Below are 25,057 nucleotides of genomic sequence, written 5' to 3'. Positions count from 1 at the left end.
CATGCCTTCCTCCTTCAGCTTCTCCAGACTGCTCACAGTGCTCCTCCAGCCATTTCACCCCCGAGGAGGGGATAGAGGGATGTTCCCAAAGAAACCTGTTCACTGTGTACCACTTAAAAGTGCAAAACATAATTTTTCTTCAAATTATAAAATTCTAAGCTAAAATACAAAAGCTGTGGGATGCCATGTGGTAGTGGTATACACCTTTGACCCCAGCACTCGGAAGGCAGAGGTAAATGGAGCTGAGTTTCAGGCCAGCCTGGTCTACAGAGCAAGTTCCGGGACAGCCAGGGCTAAACAGAGAAATCCTATCTCAATAAACAAAACAAAAAACAAAAAAAGATGCATTGGAAAGCCCACAGACAAGTAGACATTCTCAGCCACCATCCAGCCTCTGCATCAGGGAATTCTGAGTGTATGTATGGTGATACATACACTCCACCCCACCAGCTCCCAAGTTGGAAGAAAAAAAAGAGGGGCGATACTTAGGTTACATCTTGTAGAATATTGGACCTTAGAAGTCCTTCAAAATTTGAAAGACAAAAAAAAGCTTGTCTTAATCCAGAAGGCCAGCTTCCAAAGGAAACAATAAAAAGATCTGCTGGGAATGCCATGCACACTAATATTTGCCAAAAATAAACTTTTTGTTTGTTTGTTTGTTTGTTTGTTTTTTCGTGTTGTTTTTTTTTTTTTTCGAGACAAGGTTTCTCTGTGTTGTTTTGGTGCCTGTCCTGGATCTCACTCTGTAGATCAGGCTGGCCTCGAACTCACAGAGACCCACCTGCCTCTGCCTCCTAAGTGCTGGGATTAAAGGCGTGTGCCACCACCACCCGGCAAACATTTTTAAATAAATAATTTCTTAGACTGAGAGATGGCTCAGTGGTTAAGAAAATGCATACTGCTCTTTTGGAGGACTAGAGTTCAATTTCCAGCACCTAAGCCAGGGGCTCACAACTGTCTACAATCCTAGCTCCAGAGCAGGAGCTGATGCCCTCCCTGGCCTCTTAGAGAACCTGCAAGCACATGTGTAAGCTCACACACAGACACATACACACACATAATTTAAAATTTAAAAAAAAAAACTTAAAGCACCTTTCCTATGATTTATAAATGATCATTTTTCATCATTTTTTAAAAATGGTCATAAAAGCAACTTTTGAGAAAAAAGAAATAAAGAAGTCTTTACAACATAGTTTAAAAGCACCAGATGTATCCATACATATATATGCCCTAACAGATTGTGTGATACACAGCTTTACAACCTTCCTTTTTCACTTAGACATAGGATACAAATACGCTTTTAACAAAACCACCTACAAATGTAAGCAGACACAAATATTCTTACTCTTTCCTTAGTACCTAGTCACAAGTACCCACATAAATAACTCAGTACATAAAGTACTCACAGTATACTGGGGAACCACAATAGGATGCTTATCACACCCACCAAAACATGGACCCAAAGCTCATGGGACCCATCACAGGAGAACTTGAAGGCGCCCCCTGGAGTGGGGCTCAGGCCGTACTGAAGCTGTACATCTAGGACCCGACGGAGCTCCTCCCCATGTCAGCTACCAGGGAAACAAAGGAGTCTGTGCACACACACTGCCCTGGGGCATCACCGACAGGCACCTGGTCATCCCTGTCCAGTAAGACCATCCCTGAGCTCAAATCTCCAGCCCAGCAGCAGCAGGCAGAGGAAAGCCTTCCTCTCACCAATCGAAACCCTGGCTTTGTCCTAGGGACAGACATGTCCCCAGCTCCTACTGTACCTTTGCACATCACCTCAGAAAGCTCAAGTAGCCATTTTTTCCCACTCTATCCAGCCTAGTCGGCAGGTACCGAGGACACCAACGGCAGCAGGTCAGCTGCAAGCCCTGTCGCTGGAGGAAGTGTCCATCTAAGAGTCTGCAGCCCACAGTAGCAGGAGGTGGAAGAGGGCAGAGAGGTTACTCAGCACAGAAAATACATTTAAAACAGAAAGTAACCAGAAGTACAAATGTCAAATGTGTAGTCAGGCCGGGCATGGTGCTGCCTGCCTTTCCTCCCAGCACCCAGTAGACAGAGGCAGGACAACCTGGGCCACAGTAAGAAGTAAAATGTTTACGTCGTCAGAGGGAGCTAGCAGAACTTCAACAACTTCTCCTTAGCACTATGCTGTCAAGGCAAAGAGCATGCCCCACAGGACTCCTCTCCAAACGGCCATGTGTGAACATCACAGACACATGCAAAAGTCTGGACTTCCCACAATATCTGTTTTTAACTTGTCTACTCACCATGATCCACAAGCCAGGCCATACACAAAGAATTCAGCTTTTCATCAAAAAACTCCACACCCTATGGATAAGGAAGATTCCATTAATAAACATTTCCAAAGTTAGTACAAAATGCTCTATTACATTGCACAACAATTACCTAACGCTAAAGACACACTCCCAAACAAGCTGAAACACAAAAAAGCCATGAAAACAATGCTGTAGAGTTTATAACCTATGAAACTCTCTACTAGGTAGAAAGCAAAAACAAGGAGTGAGTGGTGAGGGCCCTGATAACAGGGGACAGGACCGAGCCATGCACAGGACTGAGAAGAGCAGGCAGGGTACCGCAGAAAAGCTGCCAAGCAAATGCAGATGCCATGGGAAAATGAATTACCCAGAAAAATGGCTGCTGAGAGGCTTGGTAATTGGCATCTCTCCTTTTCAGTTAACAGCAAGTCCTTGAGAATGAGGCAAGTTGACACCAAGATATCCCCAACAGAAGACAGCATTGCTAGAGCATGACAGAACGCAGCAGAGAAAACACACGCACCAGGTGTGCAAGGCAAAGGGTGGAAGTGACAGGCTGGAACCATCCTGACTCTCCAGCCTGCTGGTCATTCCACACCGGCTAGGACAAGCCCACCTCTGGCCGAGGGACATACACAGCACACAGGGGCACTCTGTGATGCACATGCTCCTGCTGCCTTCCTTCTGAAGTCTTTAGGCTTATTCTTCTGGTTCAAGTCTAAGAAATTCCTGACCAGTGACCAAGACCAATGGTCCTGTGATTGACACCAAACGGCTGCACCTTGCTGTGACCGATTCTGATAGGCACTTGACCTACAGCATCAGCTCTCAGATTCCGTTTTTATTCCAGGTAGAGGATTTTCCTCTAATCTCCTTCAGATATTTGGTGGTTTAACTTTGTATTTACTCATCAAGGCCTATAACCAGGCTGAATAGTCTTGAGAGGATTTTACAAATTGACTAACTTAACAAAACAAAGAAGTTTACACATAAAGAAAAACTAAGAATGTATAAACAGAAGTAGGAGAGATGGCTCAGTTATTAAGAGCACTTGAGACTCGAGTAGAAGGCCTGAGTTTGGTTCCGAGCACCCACATGGCAGCTCACAACTGTCTGTACCTCCAGTTCTAGAGGATCCAATGCCCTCTTCTGGACTCCACAGGTACCAGGCATGCATATGCTTCACATACATGTGCAAGAAAAACACTCACACACATAAAAGTAAGTCAACCTTTAAAAAAAGAAAATCAAAAGAACAGATATGCTAACAAGACAGGATGGTAAAACACAATGTCTGTCCATGACTGACGTATGTCATCCTAGGCAGAAAGGTATAAATCAGCCAAGACACCATCTGTCTTATTTCCACACTGCTCTGTATATTGCTGGCGGCCCTTGGAGACTTTCCAGGTCTGGTGGAGCTAAGGTTCAAAGAAATGGTACCTATAATCCACCTTCCTTCCAGACAGCTGTTTCATCCAGCAAACCCATTATTAGTCACTGCTGCTTTTCATTCCAGACAGTGGCACAGATCACTGAGAACAGAAAAGGACCCTCAACATTTAGAAGTGATGGTGGAGAAGTGTGGCAAGATGACTTCCCCTGGCACAGAGGTATGCTTGGCATTCACTCTGAGGAAGAGAGCACTTCAAATTTGATAAAAACACACTAGCATGGCCATCTACAAGATGCATGCTCAATATGAACTCCATTTGTTGTGATCTAAAAGGAATGGAAATAAGCCTTGGGGGTGGGGAACAACAAAGTATAGTAATATCAGCAGTAAACTGACATTACAAGCATTCTTAAAAACCACACTGGTTTTCCTTCATCCAACTAGTAAGAAATGCCAAGTGTCTAATTAACAACACACACTATGGGAGCCACTGGAAATCAAACAGCACACAGTTTCTGCCCTGAGAGCAATCACTTGTCCATCTCCCCAGTTACAGTTGACAACTCCCTAAGCCTTAGTCTAGGGGCTCCATGCAGTGAAGGCTATCGAGGTTCCCACTGTCTGCACCTATTGAGAAAGAAAGGGAAGCATGTGGCAATGAAGCTCCGCCTTGAATTTATAATTAGTCAAATTCATTAGAATAAAACTAATAATAAAAAATAATAATAAAACCCAAAGAATAGCAGACAGTGTGATAACAGGACTTTATCCAAAACAGCCACCATTATAAGCTCTTTGTGTGGTGGATCCTCAACTTCCTGTCATCAGGATGCAGGAAAATGCTCCTGAGTTCATTTTGCTTAGGACAGAGTCCAACAAAAAGCCAAACTGACTTATCCTAAAACCATGTTTTCTTCCACAGATCAGTTCTTAAGTCATACAGGTTTTAAATAATATAACATTTCTGTTACATGAATATATTCTACACCTTTATCACGAGGAGGGCAGCAAGATCAATGTTTCTAGAACACCATTCTATTAGGCCTTCCTTCACTACTGAAAATAAAATCCATCCTCCAGGCCACAGGAATTGACCTCGGTGCATCTAACTGAACCAGACCAGACTGACTGCCTAGCCTCCCACTCACCTGCTCCGCTCCATGATCTGACCGACCCCATTGTTCCCAGCCCGGGAACTCACCAGCTGGCCCGCCAGCAGCGGCATATACTCGATGATAGCCAGGCGGACCCTCCACTTGGCATCTCCTGCCAGCTCCACTATGGCCGGAAGGAGAGACTGCGAGAGCTGGCGAATTCCAACCACTTCATTTACACAATCCAGATTGGAGATGATATTCAAACGAACTTCAGGACACTGTAAGCACACAAACCCCGAGACGTGTGAAAATTAACTTCTTTGCCCAGCGCCCTCCTGGCATGAGGCATTGAATAAAAAGTACTAAATAAAATGTAGCACTGACTCAGGCTTAGAAAGGTGGCAGTCACAGAGCTGGGGCATGGCTCAGTGGTAAAACATTTGCCCGGTTTGCAGTAGTGACCAAAAGAGCTACAGGCAGAAGGAATCTTAAATGCTAAATACACAGATAATCCAAGACACAGTGCAACTGATCTTAACCAGAATGTCAGTAAAAGGCCTGTGCGATTTCCTGACTTTGTATGCCAGTATTAAAAGTTCATTAACGACTGGCAGGCAGGACGGCTCAACAGGAAAAGGTGCTTGCCTCACAAACCTGGCAACCTGGCTTTGATCCCCAAAATCCATGTAAAGGTGGATGGAGATCACTGACTCCACAGATAGCCTCTGAGCTCTGCATGTGCATGTGTGCACACGCACAATAAAGTTTTTTAGACTATTGATTAATAAATGAGCACAAAGTCTATGAGATGGTAAAAAGTCCAGGCCCTGGAATTAAATTCTATGTACTCAAATCTTAGATCGGCCACTGCTGGAAGACCTCAGACATCATCTCATCTGCCTGTGCCTCATTTCCTCATCGACATCTGGGAGTAATACAGGACCTAAGCCTGATGTGGCAACAAAGCACTTGGATCATGCCTGGCATTAATGTTTTAATTTTTCATTTGTGTCTATGTATTGTCTGTGTAATGTGTACGTCTACCCATGTATGTGGGTGCCCACAAAGGCCAGAAGAGGAAGTCGGATCCTCTAGAGCTGGAGCTACAGGTAGTTGTGGGCCACTCAAATGTGGATGCTAAGATTCGAACCCTGGTCCTCTACAAGCAGCAGGCCTCTTAACTGCTGAGCCATTGCTCCAGCCCCTAAAGGTTAATATCTGATGCTGTATTTTACACTTAAGTAAAAGATAGTGTTTAGGCAAAGACATATTAGTTTTAAAAATAAGGAGCCAGTGACTATAATATAAAAAATTTAAAAGATAGCTATTTCTGGGGTGGTTTTAGGACTTATTTATTTTATATGCATGAGTGTTTTGCCTGAATGTAGGTTTGTGTACCGTGTGTGTCTGGTGCCTGCAGAGGTTCGAAGAAGGCATCGGATCCCCTGGAACAGAGTTGTGAGCTGTCTGTCATGTGGGTACTGGAAACCAAACCCAAGTCCTCTGAAACAGTCAGTGCATTTGACTCCTGAGCCACCTCTCCAGCCCCTAGTTTTTAGTGTGTCTGGTTGGTTTATGTTTTTTGATTCAGGGTTTTGCAGTATAGTCCTGGCTATCCTGGAACTTGCTCTGTAAACCAGGCTGGCCTAGAACTCAGAGTTATGCCTGCCTCTGCCTCCCTAGTGCTGGAATTAAAGGCAAGAGCCACCACACCCAACTATGCTTTTTGTTTTTGTTTTTGTTTTTTTTTTTTAATAAGTCCTTGTGCCCATTTTTTGGGAAACCTGTAAACCTGTAACCCTATACTCAAACAGAAGGACTGTCAAATATCTAAATTATTAATTATTTTCCCCCCACCTATACACTTTAGGTCCTATTTTAGTAAAATCACCCAAATCACATCAAATCAGTAAGATCAAAGCCAAAGAATTCCTAGCCAGACTCACCTCATCCTTTAATTGAGCTAAAAAAAGAGGCAGAAGATGTTCAATGGTGTTCTCTTTGCCCAAAATTGTAGATAATCCCATAATTACAGAAGCTAGAGCTGACTTGACATGTTGATTGGTATCAGACACTAATTCCTAAAACAGAATAAAAATTGAAGACAACAAAAGCCTCCATACCGCCTCCCAAGGAGCCAACAGCAACACTAGTCACACAGTAGCTGACCCAGACGCCTCCGGGGTAACGAACCTCAGCACCCACAGCAGTGTACAATTGTGACTTGCACAAATCAACTATGATACTGCCACAAATATTATGTGTTTGACTTCTTTATGCCTCATCCTTGTTAAAATGCTAAGAGCTTCACACACAGAGTAAACAAATAAAATGAAGTCACGTTCACCTTTATATAGGGCAGGATTTGATTCATAATTATGGTCTCTCTTCCTTCGGTGGGCAGGTTTTCACAAAGTTCTGAAATAAACAAACAATGCAATGCTGCCTAGGAGCCAAACAAAGTTGATCAGATCTTTCCAACAGTTCAAGTTAAATCACATGTCTAAGCAAATAAACGCTAATGGAGAAAATTAGCCTGCTTCTCATAGCATGGTCTAAATGCCCTGTGTGAGAAACTAAAGGAGCAAGAAGACACAGTGGGTGTCTAATGTGAACTATGGAATGGCAGCTGCACGCTGACATCATCTCTGTCAGCAACATCTTATAACTTCAAAGTCCGCCAAACTTCCGAACATGGCAAACGCATCAATGTCGATGGAAATGCTGCTACACAGACTGATTTTTTTTTTTTCTGATTTATACATTTTGGGGCCTATTTCAGTAAAAACACCAAGCCAAAATCACATCAGATCAATGACGTCAAAGTCAAAGGAGTTGCAGGCAGACCCACCTTTCACTTTGTGGGCAGCGGCCGCTCGGACCTCAGCTTCACAGTCTTTAAGGAGGCTCTGGAAGGCGGGGATGAGGTCATTGAGCGTGATTTTAGGGCCCACCGCTTTCTGGAGCTAGAAAACAATTTATACAGGTTTAATGTATACTGTAAAAAGAGTTACTAAAAACAAAATAGTACAATCTTCAAATGTATACTGTAGCCACATCAGGCTGGCAGGCTTGCATGGCGAACACTTTACCCTCTGAGCCGTATGACTGACCCCAAAATGGAAAGATTAATTGTCTCCTTTTTTAAATTTGTGATGCTATATTCAAAACTATTCAACAGAATTTATAAGCTGTGTCTGACAGAAAATCTGTGGGGCAAATGCCTGTAGGTTTTGAATACTTGAAATGCCAGTGCATTTACCTCTGAAAACTTGTCAGCCACCATATAGCGAACCCGCCAAGATTTATCTTCTGCTGCTTGCCGGAGTGTAGGCATGACCAAGGCCTCAAGGTCATCCTGAGACAGTAACTGGGCAATACTGACACAAGCTTCCACAGCTAGCAGGCGTACAGAATCCTAAAGGAAAAACATTCTGTTCGGTCAGTTTGCTGAAATAGGGCACACTGAGTGTAGTGTGAGGCGATGCTGTCACAGGTACTGTTTAAGAAAGAGGGAAAGAAAACCACTGTGCTGGCTCATTTATGTCATCTAAGAGAGAACCTCAACTGAGAAGATGCCTCCATAAGAGCCAGCTGTAGGCAAGCCTCTAGGCCACTTTCTTAATTAATGATTCATAGGGAGGACCCAGTCCATTGTAGACAGACCCACCCCAGAGCTGGTGGTCCTGGGTTCTATAAGAAAGCAGGCTGAGCAAGTCATGTGAGGCACAAGCCAGTAAGTAGCACCCCTCTGTGGCCTCTGCATCAGCTCCTGCCTCCAGGTTCCTGCCCGGTTTGAGTTCCTGTTCTGGCTTCCTTCTGTGATGGACTACAATGTGGAAGTGTAAGCCACATAAACCCTTTCTTCCCCAACTTGTTTTCTGGTCATGGTACTTCATCACAGCAATAGAAACACTTGGATAACCTCCATTTATGATGGTGTGTCTTTAGGTCTTCAAATGGCTGAGTAACCTCTTCCTTGGCATGTGAAAGACATAAAAATGGCACTTTGTTCAAATTATCTTGACTGCAGCCAAATTTTTATTAAGTAAAATGAAAAAGATGTTCTAAGTGTTATTAGTGTATGTGACTAATGTGTGTGGAGGTCAGAGGACAACATCCTGGAGTCACATTTTCCACCTTTCCATGGGTTCTGAGCATTGAAATCAGGCACATGCTTTACCACTGGGACGTCTGATTGGCCTCAAAATATAAAGATTATTTTTTAATTTAATGCTATATTCAAAGCCTTATTATAGTAAGAAGTTGAAAATATACTTACATAAGTATTAATCACATATTTGAAGAGTTTAAAGGATAAGGGAGATCACTGTGAAAGCTATTTCCAACTACTTACTGGCCAGAACAGTAGCATGAGACAGAGTGTACAAAGGAAGACACAGAAATTCTGGGGGAAAAGTTAATAGCCAAATAACAATTGAATTGAAATGCTGAAACTCAAACGGAGAGAACCATGTCGAGTAAAACAGAGCAGAAGAAAACTGGAAAAGTAGGGAGACAACCTGCTTTTCCATATATAAGGCTGATCAATGCCAAATGGGACACAAGAATGTCTTCTGAGTAAGAGAAAACACAAAATTAAAGCTTAATTAGACATTAGGAGTTATGACTTCAGCCTTGGGAAAATCTATGAGCATCAAGGAGAAATGGAGCAAGAAATTTACTGTATATGTGATACAACAAAACACAAACACACACACAAATCCAACATAGCGTGCATGTGAGTGTGTGTGGGGGCACAAGCGCGCACACACAAGTCCAACATAGCACACATGCACCCTCATCACTTGCCCGGTTTATCACCTAACTGGCCTTCTCTTTCTATCCTTATCCCTCCTACAACTGTGTTTCCACCCATAAGCGAGAATGACCTTTCAAAACTGTAAATTACATGTCACACCTCTTCTCCAGATCTAGGCATAGTCCCACTGCATCTAGAGAAGAAAATCCAAAACCGCAGTCAGCAGTGGGCCAACGATGCTCCCACCCCTTCCTTCTTCTCCACTTTCATGCTTACTGGACTCGTCCAACCACCATGTTCCAATGTTGGCCTTTCCCTACTTCGTGTCCTCTCTTTACTGGGCTCTTATGCTCCTGAAAGGAGCAGAGACAGTGTTTTCCTCTCATCTGTCACTTCTTCAGAGCATTCTGCTGACCAGCAATCAGTGTCCCACCATGTTACAGTATTTTCAAAACATTTTTGCCTGATTTTTATCATGTTTCTTTTTCTCCATTAAAATATAAGTTCCATAAGAGCAGGGTTCCTGTATGCCCTTAACACTACAACTGTCCCTCACATAAGGAGGTACTCTATGTATGCACTCAATAAATGTTTCTGTCAATGAGTAAGCCATGAGCAGATCTTCTACTCAGGTCAGAGAAGGCACAATGTATACATATTTCAATATTTTTTTGAGCACCTACGAGTGGGTGAGTTTCATGTCCATTGGTTTCCATAGTCTGTATCTGCTTCAGCACTACAGGAGCAAAGTTCAACAACTACAACACGGATATTATGACCCACAGAGCCAAAAATATTTCCTGGCTGGTCCTCACCAGAAAGTCTGCAAATCCCTGGTCTACTATTTTGCAGGAAGGACAGAAGATAAAAGAAAACATCAAATGATGCCATGGAAAGTATAACCAGCTACATTCCAGACAAGGGTTCTAAACTTGTCCTGCTCCAACAGGGAAACCACCATGAATGTGTGATATCTGCATGCTTGAAATGGTGCCAATGTTCAAATGATAAGACTTAGAAACTTGGGGCTGAAGCCGATGTACATTCAAACCCAACTTCACCACTAGCTACATACAGCCTTGAACAAGTGTCATAAACTAGCTGGGTCTCCATTTCCTTGAGTATCTGTGCCATGAGCTGTTAGGAGAACCTAATTTCATAATACATGTAGCCACTTAAAACAGGCTGAGAGATATAGTCAGTCCATGTCCATGGTTCCCCCACATCAATGGATTCAGCCAACCATGGATCAAAATATTTGGGAAAATTGTTTTATCTGTACTAAACACATACAGACTGTTTTCCTGTCACTATTCCCTAAAGAAAGTAGTATACTAACTATATACAGATCATTTACACTATAATTTTATTATTATTGACTGTGTATGTGAGTGTGTGGGTACACGCATACCACAGCACATACATGGAAGTCAGAGAGCAATCTTGGGGATTTGGTCCTTGCCTTCCACCTTGCTGAGGCAGGGTTGCTCTTGTTTCTGCTGCTGCACTGTACACCCCAGGCTGGCCGGCCCACGTTTTTCAGGGTGACTCTCTTGTCCCCATAGGAGTGCTGGGATTGCAGAGTGTGCCACCACATCTAGCTCTGATGGGTTCTAGGGACCAGACACAGGGCCCCAGGTCTGGGCAGCTATCACCTTCACAGGTTGAACCATCTCCCCAGGCCTGGTTCATGCTGTATGAGATACTGCAAGTGGTCTAAAGGTGACTCAGAATAAGTACACAAGAGGGTGTGTACAAGCAGTGGCCAATACCCCCCATTTTACATATGGAAACAGCTCTACAGACGACCCTGCAACTTTCCCCACCCTCATACTGAGAAACAACTGTACTAAGTCTTTTTTCTCATTTCTACACCAAAGAAAGCAGACCCTGGGATCTAAGATCGCCATTGTGTGTGGTAATACCACACACTAGTGCAGAATGGACAAAGTCAGGATTGCAGAAGTGCTTCCTCTGCATAGCACAATACAGCCCACAAATCTGAAAGACCCATCCCTGATGCAGTCCTGGGCTTCCTAGTTAAAGAACTCAATTCACCCTGACCCCTCCTAACAGCTGCTACTGTCAAGAAAGTGGGGCCTAGTTCAGAAACAAACACACAAGCATCAGTATGACACCAGGTCAGACCTGAGTGCTGACTCTGCAAAAAGACCCTACAGTAGAGTCAAAACTCCCCCAATAAATGTGTTTTCCATTATTAAAGAGCATATCTGTGTCTCCTAAATCTAAAGCCTCAAGTTACCTGTTCATCTGAAGCTAGATTCGTGAACAATGGAACAATTTCAGTTTTCACACTGTCTAACTCCAAAACTTTGGCAAATTCACCCAATTTGGAAGCAGCAGCACGTCGCACCATTGGTGTGTCATCTGAGCACAGGGAACGGAAGTGCCTGCAGTGTGAAATAAGGTATTTCCTGTCAAACACTTGGTTAAACATGCCCCAATACCAAGAGATGGCCTTTGGAGCCTTTCCCTTACATACATCAATGACTAGGTTTCTACTCACAGATGTAAAGAAAGGACCAGGAAACTCAGTCAGGAAAGTGCCTGCCTCCCAAGTGAAGCCCACTCAGTCCCCAGGACCTACATAAATAGCTCAGCACTGCTGGGGGATATCTTTTTGTTCACTGTGAATACATGTTGCTCCCATTGGTTAATAATAAGCTGCTTTATATGTGTTGCTATGACTGGTTAATAAAGAAGCTGCTCTGGCCTATGGCGAGTCAGGTTATAGCCAGGCAGGAAATCCGAGAGAGAGGCAGGAAGAAGAAAGGCAGAGGCAGGGGAGACGCCAGCTGCCGCCTAAAGAACAGCAAGATGCCAGCAGACTGGTAATGTGGCAACATACAGATTAATAGAAATGGGTTAGGTTATAAGAGCTAGCTAGCAGGAAACCTGCCATAATTACCATAGCATGCAATTGGTAATTAGTATTAAGCCTCTGAATGTTTATTTAATAAGCGGCTCAGGAACTGTGGGGCCAGGTGGGACCAAGGGGCTGGGTGGGACCCGAGAAATCTCCCGGCTCCACAGCATAGTGGCAGTGCCTATAACCTCAGAGGTGGCAAGGTGGGAGGCAGAGATGGGCGGATCCCAGGGAGCTCGAAGGCCGGGTAAGCTAGCCTATGTGATGAAGTTCCAGGCCAATGAGAAACCCTGTCTCATAGAAAAGGAGGAAGACACCTGAGGAACATCACCAGAGGTTGCCACATGAAATACTCCTGCACACACACGCACAGACACACACGCGCGCGCACACACACACACACACACACACACACTAAGTAAAGTATAAAGTAAAGTATATTCAACTACATGAAAAAGCATCAGCAATCCCACCAGGCTAGTCTAATGGCAACAAAGTACTGTGTAAACTCCAGCTATAAGTCCCCAATAATCGCAGACACTAAAAAATACTGTCTCTTACTGTCGAATTTCTGCCTTGACAGCATTGGAAGCTCTGGGATAGCAAACGCTGAACAAACCACATGCAGATGTACGAGAGGTGAACCAATCCCCACTTGCCAGGCGTTTCACCAGAGGTACAAAATGAGCTTCGAGCGCAACGGGAGTGTGCTCCTGAGAGATCTGCCTCAGGGACTCCACAGCCTTGTCTCGAACGACAGTCTCCTCCACAGTAGCCAAGCTTTCCAAAGGAGGCTGCAGAGATCAAAAAGGAAAACCAGAGATGACAACTTATTAAATCAGGTTAGACACAGATTGACACCTTTTATGTGACTGAAGAGAAACGGTACATGTAACCAGAATGTTAACTACATCATACCAAATGGTTACTTTCAGTTCTCACAGTGATAACATATGGTGTGGCCAACCTGAAGACACGACTTCTGCAGAAAAGCCAAGATCGCATGTCCCAGATGGCAATCCCCAGATGGTGTCTACAAATGACACAGTCGAAGAGACTTGACACGGTTATCACTATTACTGGGAGCTGACGTTAAATGAAATGCAGCCACATTCAGACAGTAGTGTGCATATTTCCTTAAGAACAAGTCCCAAACTACGGCCAACTGTGGGTGCCACAACTGCGTGGTAATTTCTGGTCAGACTACAGAGTCCATTTCCTTTTGTGCACCGTTCTATCATTCTTGGAGGGGCAAGCAGTCCTGTCCATGAGAGTTCAACAGCATCAACTTATGCAACCAATAAAAAGCTGAGTCAACACCAGGTTTTTTTTGTTTTGTTTTCAAAATACATTCAGAATCTTCCCAAGAGCAAAGTAGGAGTTTCAGAAAGAACAGTCAAATAATAAATGCAAATAAATGGGGGAGATCTTGCAGCTATAGAGACACAAAAGACGGAGAGGTTCAAGGTCTGACCCTCGTCGGTAACTGAATGTGCCGTGGCCTGGTAGACGTGGCGATGGGCTGCTTCTCTGAACCTCTAGCTCCTTTCTCAATGTGCATGTGATCCCAGTAAATTCAGCATAAGGCACAGCTGCAGAAATCAGAACAAAACTCCACAGTAGAACTGACCAAGAGTGAAGGTCAAGACCTCAGGGAAGAAGTGTGCCTGCCCAACATGGTTCAAAAGGTAGACACCACTCATGATCTGTCCCCTGCCCACCGTGACTTTCCTCTCACTACTACAGAAGAAGGTCAAACTCCGGAGAGTGGCTTGTGAGCAGTCCCTTCATTTGAACTCTGCCCGCTTTCCATTGTCCTTTTCTTGGCCCTCATGACCACTCCTGTTTACTTTCACTCCGATTTTTTATACACTAGCAGCTTTGAACCCCAACAGTTTCACAGCTGTAAGCCTATGAAACTCAGTCTTTCTGTAATGACTACTGTTATGTTGTAGCGCTGAGGATCCAGGAGGAACAAGCACACAGGATGCCTCGCTCTAAAGGAGTCCACATCCCAGTGGTGGAATGGGACAAGAACAGGCTGCAGGGCAAGGGGTTGATCATGAGGCCACTGCAATGGGGGCCGCGGAAGACCTCTCTCATACCAAATGCAACTGTCTGACTTACGAGGAGTCAGCGACAGAAAACTCTAAACAGCATCTCTCTAGAGATGACACCGACAGACAATGTCTCAAGGAAATATGAGCCGGGTTTACAATGAACAGAAAGACCAGTGTGTGTGGAGTGAATTAGCAAGAGGAACACAGTGTATACATTATGAGTTTTTCACTGCTGTGAACAAAAATAGCTAACAGAAACAAAGGATTTATTCTGATTCACAATTTCTAGAGTTCAGTTGATGTTTGCCTGGCCCCGTGAGTCTCAGCAGAACAACACAGTAGTAATAAAGTGTGGCAGCAGAGCTTCTCTGCCTTCCTGCAAAGAAGCAGAGTCCAAGGACAGAGGCAAAATACCCTCCAGAAGCTGCCCCCAGCATCCTACCTCTACCGCTAGATCTCACTTCCCAAAGTTTCCAGAAACTCTCAAAATAATGCCACTAGCTGGGGACCAAGTGCTCAGCACACGAGTGACCTTCTAAGACTGACTGGGATAGATGCAAAGTCTGCAGGACTAATGGCTCAGATGTGAGGAAGGAGGGAAGGAAGACTGAAGAACGCCTTCTAGTGCTGGGCTGCAGCTCAGTGAACGAGAACATACCCAGGAAGCAAAGGCCTGGCTTCAATCTCTAGCACCACTGAAAACAGCAGCTACCTTCTCGGTTGCGCTTGTATAGCTGGGTGGCAGGTTGACCCAACTAAAAAGAGACTTATTTTGAGGGGAAAATGACAGCCCATAACTAACTGTTGATTTCTACAAGTTTCGACTTATCTAATGTCCATCAATGTCTGGAATTCTACGGAAGGGTTCATGGTAGAGCTAGGAACCATGGGAGCCAGCATCATCTATAGAATATTGAAAGCCCTGAAACAGACAGTCCTGCCTTGTACAGCCAGTCAGTTTCTAGTCATCCTTTAAGGCCTAGTTCATCTGCATGGTAGGGCACACCTTTAATCTCCATACTCTGGAAGCAGAGGCAGGAGGATCTCTATGAGTTCGAAGCCAGCCTGGTCTATATAGCGTTTCAAGCCAGTGAAGGCTACACAGCAAGCCTTGTCTCAAAAAATACAAACAAAAGAAGAAAGAAAACTAAATTAAGTTCCCTTCCTCCACATCTCTAACAAGTCTACAGAGGCAGAAAAAAAGTTCTTATATTCAGCTGATAAAAATAAGAGCTAAGTTGCTAAGGCAGCGGTGGTGCACACCTTTAATCCCAGCACTCAGGAGGCAGAGCCAGGTGGATCTCTGCGAGTTCGAGGCCAGCTTGGGCTACAGAGAAACCCTGTCTCGAAAAACCAAAAAAAAAAAAAAAAAAAAAGAGCTAAGCTAAAGTGCCTACATTATTCATTCACTCAACATTATTACTACCTGCCCATAAAAAGATTTGCATAAAAAATGTTGCAGTGTGTCTATCACCAGATAATAAAGACACAGTTGCTCCTACAGGGTTCCAGGGGGAGGGTAGGCCATAGATCAGTACTCACCAGCAGACAGTGGGCAAAGTCAGGACCTCCCACCAAACCGGTGAAATTTCCCAGCTGCTCGGCAAGAGCTAACAGCACCTCATCTTCATCATAAATTGTATCTGGAAAGAACAACAGTTGGTTAGCCCATGGGGACAGGTGCCACCGAGCTGACACTCATACCAATGCTGCAACTACAATCTTAAAAGCATTTTCTTCCTTGTCTAAATCAGAATTCTTCCTGAATGTTTCACAGAATTATTAAGACATTCATATCCCACGTCAACTACCTTCCCATTAGTTACAGGGCTTATGTTTGAGTATGTCTGGCGTAATATTTCTATATACCTTGCAGAAGGCACCTGCTCCATCTAGTACTTGTTGCTACGCTAGGTAACAAATTTAAAAAAAAAAGGAAATAGTTTGAAAGCCAATGGAAAATGGAACGTGTTTCTTTAAAGGACACATACCTGTAAGGAAAGGCAGCAGTTCAGTTCGAGTCCTTTCCACCCCGAGTGCTAGAGCAATAGTCGATAACTTCTTAATACTGTTGAGACGGAGCTTTAAAAATGAAGTGGGAAGACGAAAGCAAAGAGATGGTTGCAATTCAGGTCAAAAGAAGCAGATAGGTGAGACACTGGCAGAGCGTATATATAACGAGGATGAGACTTTCACTTAGATCTTATTCCTAAAATAACTCAAGGACCGTTTAACACGTCATTAGCCAGAGGCTATCCTGGGGAGAACACTGAAGGGCCCGGAAAGAAATGAATGAATGAAAACACCCGGGCAGTGAGAGATCCTGAAAAGAGAGAACTCTGGACGGAAGGAAGCAGGTGAAACGGTTAAACACGACTCCTCCCTTTTCAGAGAAAAGTTCCATCACAACTGATGCACCACTCATCTGGGTTCATCAGCTGTGGCGCTCTTCCCACCCAACCAGCCGGGCCAGTTTGCCAGCCGAGGCAGACACTCCACGGCACTTCAAAGGGACCCTGGTCCCCGGGCCGCTCCTCCGCTCTCGGGCGGCCCCGCAACCCACCGCGGCTCGTCCACCCGAGGCGGGAACTGGTTGCCCGCCCCACCGCCGGAGGAGCCGGGAGCCACCGCCCCGGAAGGCTGAGGTAGGGCTGCCGGGAGCTGAGGCCGACCACCGCGGAGCCGCCGCCGCCGTCCCCGGTCCCGTACGAAGCGCTGAATACGGACGGCTCTGCCGTCCCCGGGGCCGCCCCCATGGCTGGGCCGGCCTTCCCGCTTCCCTACCCTGTACGCCTCCGAGCTCGCCCCGGCTCCCCAGCCCCAGCCTAGTACCTGCACGTCCTCATTGCGGAGCTCGTCGATTAAAACCGCGATCGGGTAGAGCGAATCGTCTCCATCTCCGCCCGCTGCCCCTGGACCGGCCCCGGGCCCCGCTGCGCCCGCCATGTTCTTCCTCCTCTGGCTAGTCGCCGCCGTACGCCCTGCGCCCCGGCCACGCCCCGAGCCCCGGCCACGCCCCGCACCCAGGCCACGCCCCGCACCCAGGCCACGCCCCGCACCCAGGCAGGCGGGGCTAAATGCAATCCGCCCGCTCTGGGGAAGCGAAGGAGTCGAGTTTTCAGCCTGCGCGCGGAGGCTCTGGCCTGAGCCCCATTGCTGGAACTTGGGGTCTGAACTCCAGAAGAAGGGCGGGCTGAGAAAGCCAATGGAACCCCTGCATCCTTTCCCCAGCCGAAAGAAACATGGGCGGGCATTCATCCTCTGCTCGCTGTGCTCCGAAGAAGAGGAGCCTTCCTGAGTGATGGGTGCCGAACCTCAGTAGAACTCCAGGACCATAGTCGGTACCCTAGGCCAGGAGGAAGAAGCTTTAGCACCTCCCCCAGACTTCATGCTGGCCTGGAGCCACTGGGTCTCAGCCCTGATTTCCCCCTGGGCGAGAAGCCTCCACACAACCCCTCCACCTCTTCCTCTGGCCTGTTTGCCAAAATCGTGGCTGGCTCCTGCTCCTTAAGACAAATAATGAGTGCGGTGAGAGAAAATGAAAAGTGCTGCCCAAACTCCCCAGTCAATATTTTTTCCACGCAAGCTGTTCAAAACATGCGGCTCTCTTGTTTTTGTGTTTCTTTTCAGTGTGGTACTGGAATGGCGCCTTCTGTTGTATTGTCTTCCTTTTTTTTAAACCGCTCTTTAGCAAGAAGCACAGCCACCAAGCTTAACTAGGCCCAGTTTTAATCTCCCCAGTTCGGTGGGGTGGAAACTGGCCTCCCTAGACCTCCAGAAGTCCTCCCAGAGGACCCCAAGAGGAGGTGGTCCTGGGCATTTTCTCACAGAACTTAATGGAAAGTTTTCATTGCCCTTTGAACTGCACAAAGTAACTTAAATGCCCTATCTTCTTATGTTTTAGACTGAGATGTAAGCAACTTAGATTGGTAGTTCTGTACGACTATCACAAGTTCTCAAATGACACTATTTTGTGCCTTAATGAATTGTCAAGTTATTAATAAATGCAATTTAGGAGGTGAAGATTTTTTTTTTCTTTTTTCTTTTGAAAACATGGGACTCCTAGCAGGAAACAAGAGATGGTTAGCCTTTAGTAGTCAAGGCTCGAAAACCAACAGACTTCAGCAGTTTGGGCTTTGGTTTTTTGGGTTTGGTTTTGTTTTGTTTTCAAATTGGGCCCGTGAATGTATGCTTGAAGGCTTTCATTTTCTTTTTATTTTGATAACTTTTAGGTTCGTATAAGGCACAATCTGGACTGCTGGGGTGGCTACTTCGTTTTTTAAGTTACAAAATGTGTGTGTGTGTGTGTATTGCACACATAAGCCACTGAACAAGCATGATCAGAAGACAACTTGCTGAGTGGGTTATCTCCTTTTACCAGCTGGGTTCCGGTAACTGAACTCAGGTTATCAGGTCTGGTGGCACACACAAAGTCCACTGAGCCATCGAGCTGGCCCCCAAGCACTCCTTTAACCAGCCCTGCCACATGACTTCAGCATCAGTTTCCACACAGCTTTTATTGTTCTGGGCTCATAAGAAATGAACAGAGGCCAGGCAGTGGTGGCACACGCCTTTAATCCCAGCCCTTGAGAGGCAGAGGCCGGAAGATCTCTGTAAGTTCGAGGCCAGCCTGGTCTACAGAGTGAGTTGCAGGACAGCCAGGGTTTATACAGAGAAACCATGTCTCTGAAAAAAAAAAAAAAAAAAAAAAAAAAAAAAAACGTAAATTAATTAAATTAAAAAATAAAAGTGGATCCAAGCCATGCTTAAGGGTGCATGCCTTTAATCCCAGCCTATTAAGATAGAGGCAGATGGATCTTTGTGAGTTTGAAGCCAGCCTGGTCTACATAGCAAGCCCCAGGTCAGCTGAGGTTACATAGTAAGACCCTGTCACACACACACACACACACACACACACACACACACACACACACACACAAAATGCACCCAGGTGCATGCTCATAATCCATTGCTTAGGAGGCAGAGGCAGGGGAGACATCGATAGCTCGAGGCCAGCCAGGGTTCACAGAGAGACCTTGATGGATCCAGCCTGGCATGGGAAGTTCAAGCCTGCAATCCTCCCTGCACTTGCCTGGCATGCAGAAGGCACTACTCCATCCCTAATACCCAGCAAAAGAGACAGAGGGCTAAGCTAAGAAGTCCTGACTTTCCCAATAGAAGATTTCTATTCCCTTAGCTAAACCGTGTTCAGCAATGAAGAAACAAGCACAGAGAGGAGTAGCCTAGTTGTTCCCATACCTCAACAGGCTAATAAAACTGGCGCACTGGCCTTAAGCTACCCTGCTTAAATGTCAGACATGATCTGCTCCACCAAGCACAATGAGGTGGAGGCCTAAGGAATAACTATGATTAAACATGATATCACAAGCTGAGGAAATAGAACCTAGAAAATTGCCTGGTTTGAGAGTTATCGAGGCCAGACTTCAATACCCACCTGTGTCTCTGACTCATGGTGACCTACCTCTCCCCAAGCCTCAGTCACACTCTCCACCCCCTCACCCCTGTAAAACGGAGCTAACCACCTGGTTCCTCCTCCAGTAACTGTGAGACTGTGAGAACAAAGCAGGTAATAAGGGCAGAGATGCTAATAAAGCCTCCAGTAAATGCATGAAAATGGGCCACAGCGGGGAGAAGCTGCTTCCAAAGGGGGCCAAGTCCAAAGGCGGGCTTTGAGGAAATATGATCTACTGCCCATCATCCAAGGGTTTTGTCATAAGTGTAGATTCCTGGGCCTGTGGATGTAGCTCAGCGATAGAATATGTGCTTTATATGCTCAAGGCTTTGGATTTAACCTACAGGCTGAAAGTTGAAAAGCTAGCTAGGGAGACAGTTCAGTGAGTAAGAGCACTTGGAACATAAACATGAGGTTCTGAGTTCAAATTGCCATTTAAAAGGCTTGATGGAGCTGTAATACCTGTAGCCCTGGTGCTGTGATAGGAAGACAGGAGTGCTTGGGGCTTGCTGCCTGCCAGCCTGGCCCTGGGTTGAGTGAGAGATGCTGGCTGTCTTAATGGAAGTGGTAGAGAATGATAGAGCAAGACACCCTCACACATGCCCCCTACGCACACACGCATGCATGCATGCATGCATGCACACTTTAAAAAGCATTTCATTTCATGCATCCCAGTACTCAGGAGACAGAGGCAAGTGGATCTCTGAGTTCCAGGCCAGCAAGGGCTATATAGTGACACCTTGTCTCGATATAAAATAAATAAATAAAATTGAAAAATCTTTTTAATGCAAATTCCTGGCCTCCACCTCAGCCTTACTGAGTCAGAGTAAGTCTCTAAAACTGGAGCCAGGCAACTTACAGGGCTCTCCAGAGACTCTAATGTGACTGATGTTTGAAACTCATTAAAAGGGTTTATCCAGAAAGACAATTACCAGGTCAAGCAACAGGCATGGGCTCAGAAAGGATCTCAAATCTTTGGAGGCCATCTCTGTCCAGAAAATGCAAACAACACCAACTGTTTACCAATAAGGAATTCTGTCCCTCCTGGCTATGGGTTTTGCCTGATTAGAAAGGTAAACCCTCTGTTGCTAGGTTGCTGGCAGGCAGCCAGGCTCTACCAATACAGCCTGTGGTACTGAACAACTTCCACACACACACCCTCTCCTTTCCAAGGCTGCCTCTAGCCTCCTCTCCACTTCCCACACACACCACAAGAAACTAATGACCAGGGAGCCCAGGGGGCAACAGCTGAGTCTAGGCTGAGGATTGAAGGAAGCCTCTGAGACAAGGCTGTCTTAGCACAGAGCCAGAGCTGACGCCCACACAGCAGTTCACTCATCCAGTGTGAATTGAGAGAAGACAAGGCTAGGCTTGCCCAGTTCCGTACAATAACGCAGCAAGAATATGATCACACAGCCTGGTGAAATCAACAGCCATCACGGCCCTCTGTGCCACAGAAAAAAGGACCAATCCTAAGGAAATCTGAACATCGCCATCCTCAATAGGCTTTTTGCCTGTTCCTCACAGACACAGGTTTACAAACAGGCACAATGGCAAAGGAGGGTCCGTCCCATCCAGTCACTCAAAAAGGCTAGCACAGAGGGAGACCTGTAGGTTACAGCACTCCTAGACTTCTGACCCACTACCACCACCAGCAAGAGAGGGGTGAATGGCTCAGTTCATGAAATGAGACACACAGGTGCCTTCCCAATACAGCCATCGCTCGGCACGAACCAAGGGCTTGGTTGCAGACACACCCCTGTGCCAAAATCCAACGATGTTCAAGGCACTTCTATAAAATGGTTTGGTCCCTGTGTATAGTCTGCACCCAGCCATGTGTTTTAAACATCTCCAGATCATTTCACCTAACAGGTCCATGCTTTTTTTTAGGGATATTTAGGGATAAAGACAAGGAGAGAAGTCTGCTCATAGTTAGTAAACTTTCATTTGGATCTATGAACACGGATCTGCATCTTCATTTAGCCAGATGACAGTGTAAACTGACTCCCAGGCTCATGCTCAATTCATTATGATGTAGCAGTCACCACGGTGGCACTCATGACATCTTACATTTATATTTATTCAAACACTGTCTCATTCTAAGGAACTCACATATTTCATATCAATCTTTTCACCTTCTTTCCCTCTTTTTTCTTTGTGTCAGATTTCTCCCCCACCCCCGTCTATGGATGGCGATACTCCAAACAGTGAGACAAGGCTTTAGCTGAGGTCACACAGCAGTGAAAGGAAGCTATAGCACTCAGAAGCATGACCAGGGCTATTTCCCCCCTCATCCCCTCAGCAGCTAGGGTAAAAGCATTACCTGAATTCTTTTTTTTTTTTTTTTTTTTTTTTTTTGAGCTGAGGCCTGAACCCAGGGCCTTGCACTTGCTAGGCAAGCACTCTACCACTGAGTTAAATCCCCAACCCCTACCTGAATTCTTGGCAAGAGCAAATCAGAGAACTGGCCTCATCAGTCTGGTTCAGAATACTGCATCCGACTGTTGAGAGGACACTCGGGAGTCAGGGATGCTGTGGGCTGCAGGGCCATTTCCACCAGTTGCCTGCCGTGTGACGCTGGGCAAATAACTTACTCTCTACTGAACCTTGGTTTGTGTATCCACAGCCTGCCCAGCTTCATGTGGCTGTGCAGCAGAATAAATCATATGATGCTTAGAGCTGAATACGGCAGCGTGCACCTACAAACCCAGCACTCAGGGCTATCTCCAGGAAGACCAAGGATTCCAGCTAATCTTGGCTGCACATCTTAAGAAAAACCAAGCCAGTGTGGTGGCCATCACCTTTAACCTCAGCACTCACTCCAGATGTGGAGGCAGGTGGGTTTCTGTAAGTTTGAAGCCAGTCAGTGACATAAGAGCACCCATTTCCCCATATTTCTATGATGCCCTTTTTGATTTCCAGCCTCACTGCATTTTGAATTTGAAACACGAAGATTCTTACAAACCGCTGGGTCTTGATCACCGCACTGCAGCCTCCCCAATCTGGTCCTACCTATGGCATCCATAGATGCCCAGCTATTCTCTGCTCAGTTCCGCTCTGTCCACAGGGTAGAGCCCAGCTTCCCTTCCCCTCTCTTATTTTAGAAGCTTCTTATCACAACTTATACTAGGCCCAGTCAGCGTAACAGGATAGTAGGTCTCAGCAACCAGCGGAACTGCCCCTGCCAGAGATTTGATCTCACAGAGAAGAGGCTTATTCTCACATGTTCCTGCTCTCTGGGTCTCTTACCTGCATCTCCCCTGAAGGTGATGTTCCTTCTTACTTCTTTTTCAGAGCTGCCCAGGAGAACTCTTAGGAGAAAAGTCACCAGGCAGAGAAAGGACCTGTGCCCAAATCCCCTGCCTATGCCTCTCATAACTCGGCAGAAAGAGAGCTGGGGCTGTAACCACAAACCAGAATGTATACTAATTTCTAGGACTTCAGGAAGTCCACTCCCTCTCTGATCTGGCTGTGAGATTCCATTTAGCTGGGGTCCGTGGTGTTCTCGGGAAGCCCCAGCGAAGACTGAACTTGCTGACTGCAAACTCCAGGCTGTGGTCACTGAAGACGATCAAGGAGCGTAAAGAAAGAGAGGACCCGCCTTGACTAGATCACATTCTCTGTGCTCATCTATTCTTTCCACGTCCCCCATCCCAACATCCCAAAGGAGGTGAAGGACGGAAGACTTCAAGCATGTGCTGCTGTGGGATGGTCTGTATGTCAAATGTGTTGCTGATTGGTCAATGAATAAATCACTGATTGGCAGTGGCCAGGCAGGAAGTGTAGGCGGGACAAGGAGGAGAATAGAGCTGGGAAATGGAAGGCTGAGTCAGGGAGACACTGCCAGCCGCCTTCAGGATAAGGAAGATGTAAAGTACCGAAAGCAAGAGGCTATGGATTTGTTCCAGAGTAAGATACATCAGGTTTGACCAGCCAAGACCCCCTGAAAGGTCTCCGATGACACCATGGCCCAGATGATCCAACATCCAGAACCGTTTCAAGGCAACTGGCTCAGATGAATACACCCTCATGGACTACTCCATAATCCTAAAATGTTCTTTGTGTCCCCATAAGATACAGCGCCCCCCCTCCAGCAGGAAGTAGTAAAAAAAGCTACGCCCAAATTCCCAAATATACCAAGCTGACTTTGGAGATGTGTAAAGGTTAAAACCTTCCTTTTTAAGAAAAGAAAACGGGAAGTGCTGTGGGATGGTCTGTATGTCAAATGTGTTGCTGATTGGTCAATGAATAAATCACTGATTGGCAGTGGCCAGGCAGGAAGTGTAGGCGGGACAAGGAGGAGAATAGAGCTGGGAAATGGAAGGCTGAGTCAGGGAGACACTGCCAGCCGCCATCAGGACAAGGAAGATGTAAAGTACCGGTAAGCCACAAGCCACGTGGCAAGGTATAGATTAATAGAAATGGATTAATTTAAGCTGTAAGAACAGTTAGCAAGAAGCCTGCCACGGCCATACAGTTTGTAACCAATATAAGTCTCTGTGTTTACTTGATCGGGTTTGAGCGGCTTGGGACTGGCGGGTGAGAGAGATTTGTCCTGACTGTGGGCCAGGCAGAAAAACTCTAGCAACAATGTGCCATGGTGGATGAGGCTGAGCCCAGTAGTAAAGTATTGTCTAGCACAGCTGAGGGCCTGAACTGGATTCCTAGGGGAGGGACAAATGGGGGGCAAAGCTGAGGGGGGGAGGATCTGTGAGTATCAGTTTTCCCTTCTAAAATAAAAGGTTAGTATACACCGATTGCAAGTGCTCTATCACTGAGTTACAAATCTAGCCTAAACAGTAGCATAAGGTGTTATTTGTATGCTACTTGCACAAATCCAATCTGATGATCTAGAGGATACAAAAGCAAACAAAAAAACCCTCCTCTAAATCATAAACAAAACACCAGCCTCAAACCGAACAGTCTCCATGCTTCTAGGTTAAGCTAGAAGACTGGTGCCAAGCAGCACATCTGAAGGCGTGGACCCTCATTCCATGTCCGGCATAGCTCACCTTGTTCAATCCCAAGTCTGCCTAGGTCGTTATCTGCACATTTAAAATGTGAACACTGCTTTTGAACCTCACGGGCTAGGCATGA

General features: G+C 45.8%; 1 protein-coding gene across 3 annotated transcripts in view; it reads right to left on the bottom strand.

Annotated features, from left to right (window-relative positions):
- The window catches only part of Ppp2r1b (protein phosphatase 2 scaffold subunit Abeta), a 33,658-nt gene extending 16,184 nt beyond the window's left edge, over positions 1–17,474 (bottom strand). Inside the window, exons 1-11 of one of the 3 annotated variants that reach the window (XM_052760269.1) lie at positions 17,320–17,474; positions 16,479–16,569; positions 16,030–16,130; positions 12,989–13,221; positions 11,804–11,951; positions 8,041–8,196; positions 7,630–7,744; positions 7,126–7,196; positions 6,725–6,859; positions 4,883–5,056; positions 2,277–2,337 (exon numbers count right to left, since the gene is read on the bottom strand). In XM_052760269.1, the coding sequence (XP_052616229.1) occupies positions 2,277–2,337; positions 4,883–5,056; positions 6,725–6,859; positions 7,126–7,196; positions 7,630–7,744; positions 8,041–8,196; positions 11,804–11,951; positions 12,989–13,221; positions 16,030–16,130; positions 16,479–16,569; positions 17,320–17,433 (1,399 nt within the window). In that variant the 5' untranslated portion in view covers positions 17,434–17,474. The remainder of the gene's footprint in view (positions 1–2,276; positions 2,338–4,882; positions 5,057–6,724; positions 6,860–7,125; positions 7,197–7,629; positions 7,745–8,040; positions 8,197–11,803; positions 11,952–12,988; positions 13,222–16,029; positions 16,131–16,478; positions 16,570–17,319) is intronic. The other 2 variants (XM_052760276.1, XM_052760261.1) reach the window with 2 other exon arrangements.
- Positions 17,475–25,057: the final 7,583 nt, after the last annotated feature.

Source organism: Peromyscus californicus, unplaced genomic scaffold (genome assembly GCF_007827085.1).
Source record: "Peromyscus californicus insignis strain IS unplaced genomic scaffold, ASM782708v3 Scaffold_11__1_contigs__length_118956290, whole genome shotgun sequence".
Taxonomy (NCBI): domain Eukaryota; kingdom Metazoa; phylum Chordata; class Mammalia; order Rodentia; family Cricetidae; genus Peromyscus; species Peromyscus californicus.
The sequence above is the reverse complement of the archived record's forward strand: the minus strand, read 5'-3'. Positions and strand labels throughout refer to the sequence as shown.